Here is a 17949-nt window from a genome sequence, read left to right on the forward strand (position 1 = left end):
CTCTCTCTGTGCCCTTCCCCCACTCACTCTTTCTATCTCTCTCTCTCTCTCTCAAAAGAAAAAAAAAAAGAGAGAGAGAGAGAGAGATACCCAGTTAACAGAACACCATTTAATGGAGCTACGTGTGCTAAAGAAATCTTAATTAGTACCAAAGTATGACAGTTAAAGAGACAGAGTTTCACACTTTAATATATAAATGTGAAAAATAGTTTTGTTTTAGGGGTGCCTGGGTGGCTCAGTCGGTTAAGCATTCGACTTCAGCTCAGGTCATGATCTCGCAGTTTGGGGGTTTGAGCCCCGCAGCAGGGGGCTCTGAGCTGACAGCTCAGAGCCTGGAGCCTGTTTCAGATTCTGTGTCTCCCTCTCTCTTTGACCCTCCCCTGCTCACACCGTCTCTCTCTCGTCTCTCTCTCTCTCTCTCTCTCTCTCTGTCTCTCTCTCTCTTTCAAAAATAAAAACATTAAAAATTTTTCTTAAATAGTTTTGTTTTAAAGAAGGCCATGGAGAATCTTAACCATCTTGGGAAATTTTACAGGTGCTACATTTTCTTCTTTCTGTGTCCTAGTAAAGCAAATTTATTATTTCAACAAATTACGTACAGAACCTGTGACTGGTAATTTTAGTTAAGAGTGTGAAACCAATTGAGTGTGAAGATACTGATCTTGACATATGCTTTTAAATGAGTCAAATATCTTGTTTTTTGTTTTAAATGATCAGAGCAAATGAGTCCAATGCCATGTTTTATAGTCTACTCAACAAATGACTTCACACTGTACTGTCACCCACATAAGAAACCTCCGTAATTTTGCCTCTTTTCTGTCCATTATCTCACCCATCCTTTTGAAAAACAAATTTGGTCACCTTTCACAATATCTTCTGCATCATTTTCCTCTCAGAAACGCACCACCACTGGCTTCGTTCACCTTCACACAACTTCTACTTTACACTGCTGTGATACTCTTGTTGTTTCCATAATAAACCTCCAAATGACAACATCACCCAGCTGCCAAAGTTTTTTTTTTTCTCTAAAATATAGATACATCGTATTGCTACCCTATGAAGCAAACCATTTCCGTGGTTTCTCAAGGCCTACAGAATATGATCCACAGTTATAGCATGGTGTTCAATAGCCTGTAAAGTTTGGGATATAAGATATCTTGTAATAGGCATCCAGTAAAAAATTGTTGAAAGAATAATTGAGAACAAGCAAAATAGAAATAACTGAATGAGATAGTTTTACACAATCTGGCCTCAGCCTCCCTATTCAGATCAACCCTTCTGTAAATTCAATGATTGCTACCCTCTGCCATTCATTGTTCCTTCATTATGGGGATCAGACGCTGTCAATGGAAATGAAAAAAAACAATCCTGGGCACTGCCCTATTGGGGTGAACAAGTCACAGTGGAGTCACATGTTGAACAAGTAAATACACCATTACTGTTCGTCTTAGTTGCTACAAAGGAGAGGAAATGGGTTCTCAGAAAGAATGGGACGTAGACTAAAGTTAGCTTCAGGGGATGGTAGAGTCAAGGAATGTTTCTTCTGGCATTTGATTGAAGACATAAATTATCCAAGAGAAAATTGTAAGAAGAGTACATTAGGCAACTATAAGTTGGCTTTTTTGTTTTGTTTTGTTGCATTTTAAGATTCTCTTTGTATCTTATTCCCTCTTGAAGCCATCATGCATTCTCATCCTTGGCCTTTCTGTGGTACTGGTTTTATTGCCTGGCATGGTCTTCTCTTCCATTTTCTATGTAATGATTTTTTTTCTTATCCTCCCATATTTTCTTTTAATATTAAAACTTAAACCTGTCCTTTGCCCTTAAGAAAACCTGCCTGTGGATATTCATAGCAGCTTTCTTCATATTGCCAAAGTTTGCAAGCCATCAAGGGTTCCCTCAGTAGGGCACATGGATGTAGAAACTGTTGTACCTCCACACAATGGAAATACTCTTTAGCAGCAAAAAGATATGAACTCTCAAGCCATGAAAAAACATAGAAACCTTAAATGCAGATTACTAAGTGAAAGAAGCCAATATGAAAAGGCTGTATGTTCTATGATTTCCAACTGGAAAAAAACAAAACTATGGAGATCATAATAAGATCTATGGTGGCAAGGCTGAGGGTGGGGGCATGAATAGGCAGAACATAGACGACTTTTAGGGCAGTGAAAATACCTTGTATGATACTATAATGGTGGATACATGTCATGAAACATTTATCCCAATGAGTAGAATGTACAACCCCAGGAGTAAATCCTAAAGTAAACTATGGACTCTGGGTGAATTATGTGTGTTCATATATGCTGCCTGTTGTTCAAAAATGTGACATTCTGGTGAGGCACCTATAGCTGTGTAGGAGTATGGGGTCTATGGCAGATCTTGTGACCTTCCTCTCAGTTTCACTGATTTAGTTTTAAATCTAAAACTGCCGTAAAAAATAGTATCTTAAAAAGAAAAAAAATAGGGGCACCTGGGTGGTTCAGTTGGTTAAGCGTCCAACTTCAGCTCAGGTCATGATCTCATGATTCATGCGTTCGAGCCCCCTGTTGGGCTCTGTGCTGACAGCTCAGAGCCTGGAGCCTACTTGAGATTCTGTCTCCCTCTCTCTCTGACCCTCCCCTGCTCACACTGTCTCTCTCTCTCTCAGAAATAAATAAAACATTAAAAAAAAAAGAGAGGGGTGCCTCAGTGGCTCATTCGGTTAAACATCTGACTTTGGCTCAGATCATGATCATGAGTTCACAAGTTCATGAGTCTGAGCCCCATGTCGGGCTCTATGCTGACAGCTCAGAACCTGGAGGCTGCTTCAGATTCTGTCTCTCCTCTCTTTCTGACCCTTCCTTGCTCTCTCTCTCGCCTTCTCTTTCTCTCTCTCTCCTCTCTCTCTCTTTCAGGAATAAATAAACATTTAAAAAAATAATAAAAAAGAGAAAAACACTATTTACCTTAAACTTTCACCTTCTTTATAATAAATTTGGTAAAATATCACATTTTCTGCTGCCTGGGGCTTCCGATCTTTGACTGTTGATAAAGCCCAAAGTCTTACAGTCCCCTGCAAGGCCCTACAACCCAGCTCCCCCCTCACTCCCTGTGGTCTTCCTAACCTCCTTCCTCTTGTTTGCCCATGCTCCTTCTGCTCCAGCCACACAGAGCTCCCTGAGGTCATGCCCATCCTGCTCCTGTTTCTGGACTTCCTCCCTCGGGAAGTGAGGAAGTTCCTTTTCTAGGTCTGGAACTACCATTCCACAGATTGTCGGAGGCCGGCTCCGGCAGGTCCAGGGGTCCCTGAAGGATGGACGGTGTCAGCGAGAGAGAAAGTGAGAGAGCCCCGAGATTCTTTCTGATCACCAGGCAGGCATCTCTGTCCTGTCGGTTTTGGTGTCTTTATTTAAAAGTTCAGCAACAACATGAAGTCAGAGAAAGGAATTTCTTACAATGGGAGGCCTTTTGTGATATCAATTGCAGAATTATTCCGACCAAGGAAATAACAGAATGTTCTTAGTGAAAAACAGGATAACATACAAGTTAAATTGTATATAGGTAAGCTAGGAGTTATTCTGTCTGGCTCTCAAGAGGATGAATGTTTCTGAATTGGTTTATTTGTGGAAACTAACATGGGGGCCCTAAATGTGTCCATCTTTGCACCTGGGTTTATGTTTTAGCTCCTCTTATCTATCCTCATCCCAGCTGCCAGTGTAAGGGGGGGTGTTTGTGGAATGTAGGCCTTGAGGAAGGGACTGCCATGCTTCACCAATTACCAAAGATATATGTAGTAACTGTGTTCTGCCCTTAACCCCAAAATAGGCTCTTTGTCTCGGGGCCAGGCTCAATTGTAACTCTCGTGTTCTTAACCCCCTTTATTATCTAAGCCTTGGGTCTGCAAGGCCCATAGAAGAGCCTTCTGACAATCGCCCATAGCTTTCATCTAAAGTCTCTTTTGTAAAGGTAGGAATATGCTTTTCCTTATGAGGTATCTGTGTTCAGAATATGGGTGTGGTATGGAATATTGTGAGGCCTGGTCAATACCAGCAGGCTTATTTCCAACATGAGCCAGTAGTAGCAGAAGGAGATACCAGTTTTCATTTCTCATGGCAGGAGCTGCAAACACTGCCATTTTCTTGCTGTGACTGCCATCCAGAGAGGCCGGTGTGGCTCCCGGCAACAGTTATCAGATAGTACTTCTCAGACCCCTAATTTAAAAGGCATTCATCCCTCCTCCCAGCACCTGACAGCTATCTTCATCTTCCTTCCCTGCTCTATTTCCCCGATCATTATCATCATTTGGTTACATACCGTGAATTTTTACATTATTATTTATTATAATTTAAAACTCTGTGTTGTTCACTATTATGTCCTTATTGTGGGCATTAAATAAATAATTGTTGGAGGTACCTGGGTAGTTTAATCATTGAATCTTCAACTCTTGATTTGGCTCAGGTCATGATCCCAGGGTTCGTGAGTTAGAGCCCCACATCAGGCTCTGCACTGACAGCATGGAGCCTGCTGGGGATTCTCTCTCTCCCTCTCTCTCTGCCCTGCTAAATAAATAAAATAAACAAACAAAGAAATAAATAAATGTTGGATAAACAAATGAGGCATATCTTCTTTGCACTCATTATCACTGTGCAGTTTTCCTTAATCCTATCTATTTTTTATATCTTCTCATAAAATCATTACACATTAATTGAGGAATATTTCAAAAAAGTAGGAAGCGTAGAGGAAAATAAAACTTAACAATGATCTAATAACCCATGTGACATCATGGTTAACATTTTGGTTTATGTATTCTTTTAGCCATTTATTCTTCTATAAATGTAGACTTCATAAAATTAGTATTATGTCATAAATAACATTCATAGCCCACTTTTCTTTAACATATATATAAGTTATATGCATACATATATGCACATGTACATAAATGCCGTATATATACATATACATATGTATGCCGTATATATACATACTGTAAATATTGTCAACTAAAAAACATTCTTCGCCAGCGTCACTTTACTGACTCTCTAGGGCTCTACTCTTTCTACCAATTCTGTGCATGATCTAATCATAAGTGACTTGAGCCAAGACCACTAGAGGATGTTTATCTATAGTACTGTAGTCAATTATTTACAAGTAAAAGCAGTTAATTAGTCTAGAAGGTAGACTCGGTTGTCAATAAGTACATTGCATCTTATTGTTAAACACCGTCTGAATTAACCAGTTAATGAAATGCGAAAGTCAAAAAATGAGACATTTACCAGTGGACCAACAAATCACAATCCAAAAGAGCCTCCTCCATAGGAATTTTGTCAGTGAAGGCTTTAAGAGGGTTCATGTTCATTTAGTCATGTTGCAGTTGACCTTGACACTGTTCAAATTGTCGGTTTATTAAAAGTGTAAGGTAGCTCTGCCTTCTTATGAGACGGTAGCATTTGAGTTAAGAAAGGCCAGTGCCATCATTGGTCTAGAGATTAAACTTCTGCCAGGTTCTAGGGCAAATAGCTGATTCTATTTTTAAATACCATTTCCTTTTTATTTATTTTTTTTTTTGCATGAAGTAATATGAATTAACATTTCAAAAACTTCTCTAGACTACATGAAGGGTAAAAATTGATTTTTATTATTTTGTGTGATAGAATTTAGTTCTGTAAAATTAGAAGATCCGTATAGAGGAGACAAAAAATTTAACTTATTTTTTTAAAAGCCTCACAAATCTACTTTTTTCTAGTATATAACAGTTCAGTAGATAATTTGAAACTGATTCATCTGTTATACCATCTGTCAGAAATATGCTGCAGCTGTTAAATGTCCAGCAAAATTTGAACTACAAGTCTCAAAGTAATTCGCCCTTGGTACATGCAGACCAGACAATTTCCAATTTGATTTACAACCATGATTTTTGCAAACGTGACTAATGTTCTAGCTATAGTACTTAAATTTTTTTTTTTTTTTCTGAGCAGAGCTATTGGACCTACAAAAAGGAAAAGGAAAGAAATTTGATCTGATTTTTTAAGATAAAAACATTGGATTTATTCATGGCAGAATCTGTGATACTGATTGTGTTCAATATTTTGCAAAGTTTATAAAGAATACCCACTCTGTGCTCTGTTTTCAACATGTGTAGAATGTAAAGAAGTCCAAAGAGACTGGCATATAGAAAGGAGATCAAAGTATAAATAAATACTTAATCAGAGTAGATTTTCAATGATACAGGATTAGAGTGTTATATTAGAAATACGAAAAGTCTTATGTTCTTTTGAAAATAAAGTAAAAAATAGTTGTAAAGGAGCTAACCCAGAAAAGTCCATAGCTTCAACTCTCACAAGATCCATGTGGTGGAGCCAAGATGTTTTAAAAGCTCTGTAGGTATATACTGAGACGTAGACAAACCCTGTATATAATTCAAGGGTCCCAAACTACAAGTCATTTTGTTGATAAAGATCAGAGTGACAATCTTATCTTACGCAGGATATGGTGAGGAAAGTCTGTGCATAACATCATGGTGTGAGGCCATGATGTTAAATGTTTGCTAGATAAAGTGAATACCTCTCAGTGGCCAAAACTAGGAAATATTTTTTCCTCACGTTTGGAGGTGTTTATTTCTTATCATTGTCAGTAAGTCATTGGTGCAACATGTCTTTATGAGTTGCATGCCAGGTTTTTAGGTCCCAGGAATAGAGCCTCAACAAGATAGATACAGGTCCTATTCTCATGGTATTTATAGTCCCAGTCAACAAGAAAAGTAATAAGCAAATTTTTTAAAAAAATCATGATCTTAGATTGTGATTGTTACTGTGAGCACAATAAAATAGTGTGATCAAATAGCAAATAATATCTGGCCGGTATGAGGGTAGAAGTTGAATTGGTTAATTTAGATGAACTGGACAGAAAAAGAGGAGGTGTTTGAATCGGGGCAGAAGGGAGTGGAGCCAGCCTTCTTTAGATGTGCTAAAGAGAATTTTAGCCATGGGGCAGAAAGGCAGAAGGAACCTTCAGCTGGAATGTGCTGGGTGTGTCCAGAAGGGAGGAAAAGGAGTGAAGCTTAACAAGCTTCCTGACAGAGAAGAAAAGAGTAAAATAAAGTAACACCAGAGATGCCTGAGGGCCAGGCCGTCAAAGGCTTCCACAGAGTTCCGATTTCATACTAAATGTGAGGGTAAACCATTGGGGAGTTGTCAGGGCATGGCATAATCTGATCCCCAGTTTTAAAAGATCCATCTGACAACTATGAAGCAAATAGATTTATGGAGATAATGGTTGAAGCAGAAAATGTGTTCCCAGTAAATATTGAGGTATTACACCAAGAAATACCTGGGATCAAAATGAGAAATGATGAGAGGTTGTGCCTGGGTGGCTCAGTCAGTCAGGCGTTTTGACTTCGACTCAGGTCATGATCTCACGGTCTGTGGGTTCGAGCTCCGCATTGGGCTCTGTGCTGACAGCTCAGAGCCTGGAACCTGTTACAGATTCTGTGTCTCCCTCTCTCTTTGCCCCTCCCCAGCTCATGCTCTTTCTCTCTGTCTCAAAAATAAATAAACGTTAAAAAAATACTGTAATATAAAAAATGAGAGATGATGAGAAAAATCTATTTCAATATTCTTAGAATATCTGCATAGCCTAAGAATAAACTCAATGAAACACAGACTTTATCTGAAACAACCAAACTGAATCAATTCTTGTATAGATTGTATGGAAAATCAGTTCTCAATTATATAAAGTATTTTACCATTGATCTAACACTCATGCATCCTCATCCCCTTTTCCTTGCAAAAAACTTAATTCTGCTATGTGGATCCCAAATAAATGATAAAATATTCATTTAGAAAATGAAATATATAACAAGACAATATTTGGGAATTTCTGTAATAGATAATTGAGTAAAAACATATGCTTTAGACCAGATTTAAAATTTTTTTTTAAATGTTTTATTTATTTCTAGGAGAGAGACAGGGAGAAAGCGTGAGCAGGGGAGGGTCAGAGAGAGAGGGAGTCACAGACTGAAACAGGCTCCAGGCTCTGAGCTGGCAGTCAGCACAGAGCCCAACGCAGGGCTCGAACCCACGAACCGCGAGATCATGACCTAAGCGAAAGTCGGACGCTCAACCGACTAAGCCACCCAGGCGCCCCGCTTTAGACCAGATTTTAAATGTTCTTGTTTCTATATACATCTGTGATATTAAATGGTGTGTGTGTGTGTGTGTGTGTATCTGTGAAGACTAGTAACAGTGATTACTGCTGTGGATTATGAGAGTCCTTTCTTTCTCTATATTGTGTGGAATTTTATAGGATCAGGAAAATAATGGATCTTATTTCCAGTGTCAAAGAGTAGACCAGGGAAGCCAGAGAAATAGGTACACAAAGCAGTTCATGAACTGTAAAAAAAAATGGAAGAAACTATGATTTAAGCAAAAATATATAAAATAAGAGATGAGTTAGAGTCAGTGGTGTTTTGCTCAAAGGAAGAGCAAATATTTTTCCAGCATACTCCTATGACACTGATTTTTTAACCACATATTTTCTCTTGCTATGATTTGAAAATCATAGAACAACTGATTCAAAACTGGAAAAGAACTTTGGAAATAATGGAAAAACTGAGGAGACTGTGGGTAAGATAAAATTAAATTAAGTCATTCAAATTCACTGCTAGCAATAAAATCTGGATCTTTTGTCTGTGCAGAGCTTATTCTCCTGTGCTATAAGGGAAACTTGAACCTAATAAGATCTCTGAAAACAGTTCGGACCACCATGAGTGATATGCGGTAGAGACCATTATACCAAAACCAATAAATAAATGAATAGCAACAGTAATCATCTATTGAGTGTTTAAGGCAACACATTAAATATCTATCCCAAGAAAATATTTATTAGACAATGTTAAGTTAAAAAAAAAAAAAAAGCAGTGGACCACGGGGTGCCTGGGTGGCTTGGTAGTTAAGTGTCCAACTTCAGCTCAGGCCATGATCTCACGGTCCATGGGTTCGAGCCCCACGTCAGGTTCAGAGCCTGGAGCCTGCTTCTGATTCTGTGTCTCCCTCTCTCTCTGACCCTCCCCTGCTCACGCTGCCTCTCTCTCTCTCTCTCTCTCAGAAATAAATAAAACATTTAAAAACTTAAAAAACAAACAAACATTGGACCTCAGCTATGTAAACAAAATTCATGAAAAAAATACTGAAAGAGAATACTGTATTTCTATCTCCTGTACTCTCCTTATATTAAGAAGTAATGTGGTATTTGAATATTACATAGTATAAATTGTTAAACAAAATTTAGCCTTCAGATATGATGACACCGTTTCTATAAAGAGAAGTAATTGGGGTCTGAGATTTCCACGGATGACATATGGAGTGATCTAAGTTTGTTTTTGCTTTTTAACAGAATGCTAAAGTTAGCAAAATTCTGAGGTGGAAGGCATGGTGCCTGTTTCAATGCGCACTGATGGAAGACAAAGCGTGTGTTTCTAAGTGCATCAAAACAAAATGCTTCTGTAATCAGCTGTCCACATTTATGGGAAATAAAAATAGTGCTGTCTGCCACAGCAGTAAGGAAACATTGTTAAGGTTATTCTTCCTGCTGTGCGCCTTTCCTCCCTCCCTCTCTTCCTTCTTTTCTCTCTTTCTTTCCTTTCCTCTTTCTTTCTTTAGTGAAAAGGAGATGAAAAAGAAGTACAGTCCTGGGAATAAAGCCTCTGATATACAGATGTGCTGGATCCCATACAAGTCTTCCGGTGGTCAGAGTATGCAGAGCGATGCTACTCAGAGTTTATGAAGACCTTAAGGGGATAGGTTGACCTCAGTGGTGGCTCAACAGTGGTGGCTCAAGAAGTGCCGGTGGAGACTTCAGTCTTTTTTCCTTCAAATCCTGAAACTATCCATTAGGCTAGCTAAGACTTAATGCTTTATTTGTTCAAGGGATTTCCTCCAATGCCTCTGAAGCACTGTAACCACAGCATCCTATGTAGAAAGTCAGGGAAATGAGATCAGGGGATGATACAGCAAGCGGTAGGTTGGACATGGTAAACATGAAGTGGATTCACAGGTAGTTGCGTACTCAGCCTGGTGATTAAAAATAATTGTCAACAGGCACGTGGGTGAGCAGGCAGAGCATAAGGGAGCCCTGAGATGGGACATGGGACCCTAACATGAATGTTACTGGTAGACAGAGTGTCTCTGGAAGGAACTGAGCCAGAGAGAGTAAAAATCTCAGTGATTTAGCTTGTAATTCAAGATAGTTTTGGCCATAAGGAGCAAGGCAGGGGCCTATTGATTGGAAAGAGAGGAGGTCAGAGGGAGGTCTGGCCTCTTAAATTTATCCTGACTGGAGAGGGGGGATCATAAAACCCAACACAGGGTAAACGTGCAGGTAGAGGTAATGTAGCTCCAGCTTTGAAAGTTAGAAGTTGAAGGCACCAAGCATAAAGACGCCATCAAGGGCTGTATTCCTCTAAGAATGTGCCTTGCACCATCATTTTTTTTGTTTTGTTTTCTTAGTGAAGTATGAATGAGGATGTAGCTAGAGTTTCTGTCCTGAGAACACTAGTTTTTGGAGTCTTCTGTTGTTCTTGTTTTCTGTGCATCAGGATTCTGTTTCAAAATGTGTGATATAAGACTTGTATTTTAAGTGCTATAATTTTATTTTATTTTATCTTTTTAACATTTTATTTATTTTTGTGAGACAGAGCATGAGCAGGGGAGGGGCAGAGAGAGAGAGAGGGAGACACAGAATCCGAAGCAGGCTCCAGGCCCTGTGCCATCAGCACAGAGCCGGGGCTTGAATCCACACACTGTGAGATCATGACCTGAGCCGAAGTGGGATGCTCAACTGACTGAGCCACCCAGGCGCCCCTAAGTGCTGTAATTTTAAAAGACACTGTGTTGTGAAAATTCCCCAACATTATTTTTATTTTTGTTTATTTTTATTTTTTCTCTGATGTTACTTTTAATCAGAGATACATTTGAATGCCATCTTTAATGCACGGTTATGTGCATTCTCAAGTTCATTGACCTTGCAAACTTTTGCTCATATCCCTTTGCCAATACAGGTCCATCCCTCTCAGCCACGCTCTCTGAGGTGAAGGGCAAAAACCAGTTCATCTTTATTTGCCAATAATCTCGTCTGTTCCAGTTTGAATTAGCACAGCTTTCCTACAGTTAGTCTGACTTCCTGATTCAGTGAAATTGTGTAAAAATAAAACTCAAGGCCCATCTGCTTCTTTAGTTTTCACCCAAGCTTCCCTGGGAAAGGAGTACGCTGGAGACCAAATATTTGCCATAGTTGTGTGGCCGTACTTTTGGAAGACATCCCAATATGGGAAAATATAATACTAAATTATTTCAAATGTTAGCAACATCCCTCTCTACTCCTCCTCGTCCTCCTCCTCCCCTATGAAAATTCTATGCTTCTCCATGGATTTGCCTGATTTACTAATATTTGATGTCTGCAGAATATGAGGATACATGTTCTTGCACAACAAGCAAGCTCTTTGGAATCAGTAATATGTAATAACCTTATTACAGTTGAAAATAAAAATGGATAGTTCATCATACTAATCAGCAAACACTGTGGACATGCACAATGTGCTGCTACAACCATCCTGGGAAATTTGATGCCCATTGTGGCCTCTGTGATTTTGCTTGAGCTGTTCTCCCTTTCTAGAATATTCTTACACCTCTTTCCATCTATCTATATCCCCTCATTCTTAAGGTTATAGTCATTATTTATATGTTACCTGGTACTACATGTGATGATTAATCATTTTTCTTTGTTTTAAACATTCTTCTGGAATGTTTGTTATACCAGACCAGAAGTTAGATTTTTTTTTTTTTTTTTTCTGTTAAAGGTCAGGTAGTAAGTATTTTAGCTTGTGAGGATATATGGTCTCTGTTTGTGACATTCTGCTGTGGATTTGAAAACAGCCATAGATAATACATGAAGGAGAGAGCTTGGCTGTGCTCCAATAAAACTTTATTTATGAAAGCAAGCCAGGGGCCACATTTGGCCTGTAGGACATAGTTTGTGGACCTCTGTATTTGAAAGTGCTTAGAAGTTTTAGAGTTTGAGAGAAACTTAGCTAATGTGCTTATGTTATGAGTGAGTCATCTGTAGAAAGGAGGGTCAGTGACATACTTAAGGTCACATATTTATGATGGAGCAAGCAGTAACAAGTAACTCACTAAACAACAGCCCTGCATTTTAAATTTGTTACTTTCAGTACTTGATTATATTTTATTCAACATCAAATTACAAAGTGATATTTTCCTCTTGTTTCCGGTTGAGTTTCTTTATGTGGGTCCAAATATTATTGGACTCATGGGAAAATGGGTGATATTTTTTATTGCCCAAAGTGGCTAGAACAGTACAATGTATGGAGGAAGATCTTGATAAATATGTGTTAGTAAAGTCTTCCAGGAGAACATATAGAACATGTAGCAAATTTTTAAAAATTTTTTAATGTTTATTTTTGAAAGACAGAGTATGAGTGGGGGAGGGGCAGAGACAGAGAAGGAGACAGACTCTGAAGCAGGCTCCAGGCTCTCAGCTATAGGCACAGAGCCCTATGCGGGGCTCAAACTCATGGACTGCAAGATCATGACCTGAACCAAAGTCAGACGCCTAACTGACTGAGCTACCCAGGTGCCCCAATTTTTACTTAAATATATGGTTATAGATTATATCTCAATTTTGAAGGCTGTGAGATAGCTAATGTTTAAGTTCTAATAATTTTGCAGCCACCTTAAAAACAAACACAAATAATTTCTTATCTGCTCTTATCTCACCTGATCCTAATTTTATTCTAAATCTGTTATTCTGATTCATATGATCTTTCTTTATTAAAACAAATTTTTTTGTTAATGTTTATTTGTGAGAGAAAGAGAGACTGAAAGTGAGCAGGGGAGGGGCAGAGAGCAAGGGAGACACAAAATCCGAAGCAGAATCCGAAGCATCTGAGGCACCCCATGATATTTTTTCATTGGTAAAAAATTTTAAATTCTATATGAAGATGATCAATTTGTGGTGGCAGTAAACAATGTTTAAGTAATAACGATATACTGTGTTCAGGTTTTATAAATGCTGTATTTAAATTCTAAATTTAAACTAGCTAATGGATCATTTAATCAATTATTCATTAACTTTCATCATAATTACTTTCAACGTAACTCTATCTATGCACTGAATGTTCACTTTTGGAAAATGCGTCACTCATTATCAGGTATAAGCTAGCCCTATCGAGCAGGTTTAGACTGGAAAACGCTTCTCCCAATGTGGTCTTATTGATTTCTAACAGAGCTCACCTCATTTTCTTCAGATTACTGCTCAGATGTCACCTAATCAAAGAGACTTTCCTTGACAAAGGAGCAAAAAACAGCCACTCTCAATCTCTACCCTACCCATCAACCACCTGTTCCTTCTTCCATATTTTAATGTGTCCATAGTATTCATCACAATCTCATACTAGAAACTAACCTTTTTCACTTTTACCTGTATTTTTGTTTTTGTTTTTGTTTTCGTTTTTGTTAGATTTTGGTTTCCACTAAGACATAAATTCCGTGACAGGCACATTGTCGATATTACCTACTGCTGCATTTGCTGTTCCTGGTACAGCAGAGGTCCTGAGTGTACGTTTGAATGAATGAGAGAGACATGAATGATTGTTAGCACATTCCTAGTAGAATGGAAAAGTTAGGAGTAATGATTACTCCAGATAAATGCAGAACTTTTGTCCAAAGATTATGGAAAGTTAGACTCAGGAGAGCAGATGAGAAATCAAGGTTTTATATTTGTGCTCCCCGGCAACCTGACCTGGCAAATTTTTTTAATTAATACAGACTACTTCACGGTAGATCCTCGCTTTGTGAACTGATATCTTGAATAGATTTTATGGGGCACCTGGGTAGGTCAGTCGGTTGAGTGTCCGACTCTTGATTTTGGTTCAGGTCATAATCCCAGAGTCAGATGTGAGATCCAGCTCTGTGCAGGGCTCCATGCTGAGCGTGGAGCCTGTTTAACATTCTCTCTCTCCCTCTGCCCCTCCCCATGCATTCTCTCACTCTCTCTCTCAAAATAAATAAAAATGAAATAAATTTGATGTTCATTTTCATTTTTTCATTGTTTTACATGTAGCTTCCTGGGGAATATATTCATATGCATATGCCATATTTTCCAGAGGCACTTGCAGTATAACAAAGAAAAATAAGAAATATAACTATATTTACAAGGATGGAGATGTTCATTTTTTTTAACTTCGGATTTCTACACACTTGAGTGGTGAGATAATGAATAATAATTAATTTCCCCAGCATCACTGGGACTTCCCTCCACTTGAGTGACTTTTCAAGAAAACTAGTTCATTTCTTCTGTTGCTTAAGTTTTCTTCTGTCTATAAATACCTGAGGTAGAAAGCATTCTATAACATGTAGTGTAACTCTCTGTCTCATTAAACAGAGTACTGAGCATGTATAAACGGTTGTTAGGGATTTAAGACCACCTCTCTTAACAATTATGTGTTGCACCATTTTGTAAGTCAGCAGTGTGTTTTGGGGCTCTGCGATTGTCAGGTTTAGTTGGCTCATTTTGTCATTCATACATTCGCTCATTCATCCTACAGATGGTTTCAGAGTGTGTACCAAGTGCCAGGTGCGATTCACATTACTGGAGAGTGAGCATTAGGCAAACTGTCAAAAACTTGATTCCCATACAGCTTCCAGTCTAGTGGGAGAGAAAGGAAACCAAACAATTAAGTGAGTAAAAACTTGCATGCGTGGTGGCTCTGAGAGCTATGAAGGAAAAGAAAGCAAGAAGTGAGTAAGGAGAGTGATGGGTAGACGACAGAAGTCTGTCTACAACAGTGAAAGGTGACATTGTGAGCAGAGACCAGAGAGAAGAGCCTCATGGTAGCTGGAGGAGTAATTGTCAAGGCCACAGCAGGAGCTGGTCTGATGTTTCAGTAAGAGGAAGGGGGCTCTGGTGGTGGACAGCAATGGACAGTGGTGCTGGAGAGATGTGACCAGTCTGGTGGCTGCTATGGGCTGAGGTCGTCAGACTTTATCCTGAGTGATGGAGAGCAGGAGTCAGGGGATATCGTGAGCACAGCAGCCACTTGCCCACTTACGTGTTTAAGCATCCCTTGGGCCCCTGTGTGCAGAACGATAGAAGAGTAAGGGAGGAGACAGGAAGACTCTCGGGTCCTTCACAACAGTGGTGCCTGGTGGGTGCTTGGACCAGGTGACGTGAGGAGGTAGGATTTGGAATATTCCAGAATGAGAACACACAGCCCCGATGCAGTTTCCCGGAGAGCAGATGAAGAATGAGGGGAGGTCCAAGAGTTGAGTCCTGGGCACTGTAACATTTAGAAATGAGGAAAATGAGAGAGATCCATCAAAGGAATCAGAAAGGAAGCAGTAGTGGGGAAGGAGGAAAAACAGAAGCTTATGGCCACTGAAGCCAAGTGAAGAAAGGAAGTGGGGGATCACCTGGTTACAGTGCAGTTGACTGGTCTTGTATGATGGGAGCTGGTTAATTTTTCAGATCGTGGTACTTGTCAAGGTGACACCTATTTCTCAGCCTTTTAGCTTTGGTTGGATTTCTCCTGCTCTTGCCTTGTTCTGTCTTGAGTTTTTATCAATGTGTCTTATCCTCTATCCTTATAACAAATAAATCCCTGAAGATTTGCAGAGGAAATTCCAGCCTTCCCAAATAATAAGCACCACCACCTTTCCTCATGATTCTTAGATGGCAGGTCCACATTGAGGCCTTTCCGCATAAAGCATTTCATCATAGTTACAACTCTTAGAAATCAGGTGTTCAAAGTATCACAGACTGTCTAAATTCTGATCACTTGTGTAATGCTGTGGCGCAGATTTTTATGTTTGTATTGTATTCAACAACTATTTTAACTAAAACATACCAGTGGTTATTTAAAGTTATTTAATCTCCCTCTTCTTTTCGTTTCAGAAAAATGTGACGAACCACTTGTGTCTGGACTCCCCCACGTGGCTTTCAGCAGCTCTTCCTCCATGTCTGGGAGCTATTCTCCCGGCTATGCCAAGATCAACAAGCGAGGGGGTAAGGCACAGTTTGTTTCCTTTGTCAATAAATTTGTTAAAAAATAACATGTTATATTTAAAACTGCATTTCTAAAATATATTTTATTGTGCAACAGCTATGAGCAGTTATATCACTCTTTCCACTTCTGTGAACTAATGGATACTGTATACCTCTTTTGTAGTCACTTTCAGGGAGTGATAGAGGAAAATGTGGGCTGGAAGTTTAGAGATGGTAATTTAAAGAGGAAGAATTTTTAGAGTTGTACATGCTATTGGATTCCAAATGATGTGCAAATTCTGAGTTAGGGAAGTTCTTATTAATTGGAAAATCATTTAGACAGAAGTTGAAATGAATTGATTCCCAGGCACCTGGGTGGCTCAGTCAGTTAAGTGTCCAACTTCGGCTCAGGTCATGATCTCATGACTCCTGAGTTTGAGCCCATAGGGGGCTCTTTGCTGTCATCCCAGGGCCTGCTAGGGTAATCTTAAGCGTCCAACTTCAGCTCAGGTCATGATCTCGTGGTTCGTGAGTTTGAGCCCTGCCATTAGGCTCTGTGCTTACAGCTCAGTGCCTGGAACCCATTTCGGATTCTGTGTCTCCCTGTCTCTCTGCCCCTCCCCTGCTCATGTTGGGACTCTCTCTCCTTCAAAACTTAACAAACATTTAAGAAATTTAAAAATAAACAATAAAAAATAATAAAATAAAATGAATTGGTTTCAAATATATATTTATATACACACACACACAATGACTCAAAGAATACTATATTCATTATTTTTTTATTGTTAGTAATATATGGTATCTATTGAAAATATAGGATTAAAAGATTACCCTTGGTAATTTCTGCCTCTAGTGCCCAGAATTTAATTTTGTTATTAAAGCCACATGAAAAATAGTTATAGCATTGCAATTAAAACTTGAGTTTTGGATTTTAAAGTAATACTAGTAATTAGTAAATGGTAATTTCAAAGTAGACAGCAATCCATAGAGAATAAAAGAAGATGATTAAGAAGAACAACCTAAAACTCTCTGGCTTCAAAGGAACACTGATATAAATAACAATCAATGACAACCTAAAAAGGAAAAGAACCTAAAAGGAGGAAAAACTTGTCTTGGATAAGTATGAATCAACCCACAAGGACTATAATTTTTATTCAGTAAAACAAGAAATACTGAACTCATTTCATAGCCAGTTCAATTAAAAAAAAAAAAGTGAGTAAATATAGAGGGAAGAAGGCAAGGGAAGGAGGGAACGAAATAGGGAGGAAAAAAATAACATAAAGAAGCAAAGGTGGAAAAAAAAGGAAAACAGAGGAAAACCCAACAGGAGAAGAATAGGAAAAGAATAAAATAAAAAAGAATAGGAAGGAAGAAAAACTGACATTGAAAAAGAGAGAAAGAGATATCAGAGAGATTCAGGAAGAGCAAACAGGAGAATACAATAGGTAAGAAAAAAGGTAGACTAATATATCTAGAAATTCACAGGTGTATGAAGAGACCTTGATTAGTAAAAAGATTTGGTGAAAGACAGAGATACAGCAGCAAAAGTGGAGATATACAAATTTTAAAATATGTACTGTTTTGGTTTAAAGTAGTATTAATTAGCTGCTCTTGTTTGCAGTTATCAGGTTGTTGGGTACTTTTTTTTTTAATTGTGTTATAATTTACACCTAACATAATAGTTTTAGGTGTACAGTCTAATGATTTTATATATGTATATATTGCAAATTGATCACTGCAACAAGTCTAGTTAACATCTCTCGCCATATATACTTTTTTTTTCTTCTGATGACGACTCTTAAGATCTACTCTTAGCAACTTTCAAATATGTTGTACAGCATTGTTAGATATAGTTAACATGACTTATTTATTTTATGACTGGAAATTGATACCTTTTGACCTTCGTCACCG

The 17949-nt window shown here is 38.5% G+C and overlaps 1 protein-coding gene across 1 annotated transcript in view; it reads left to right on the forward strand.

Moving 5' to 3' along the window:
• The window catches only part of CNTNAP2 (contactin associated protein 2), a 1422049-nt gene that overhangs the window by 18052 nt on the left and 1386048 nt on the right, over positions 1–17949 (forward strand). Inside the window, exons 2-4 of the mRNA XM_077778041.1 lie at positions 13513–13610; positions 14600–14650; positions 15946–16056. Coding sequence (XP_077634167.1) covers positions 13513–13610; positions 14600–14650; positions 15946–16056 — 260 coding nt within the window. The remainder of the gene's footprint in view (positions 1–13512; positions 13611–14599; positions 14651–15945; positions 16057–17949) is intronic.

This window comes from Crocuta crocuta, unplaced genomic scaffold (genome assembly GCF_008692635.1).
Source record: "Crocuta crocuta isolate KB4526 unplaced genomic scaffold, BGI_CrCroc_1.0 scaffold128, whole genome shotgun sequence".
NCBI lineage: Eukaryota > Metazoa > Chordata > Mammalia > Carnivora > Hyaenidae > Crocuta > Crocuta crocuta.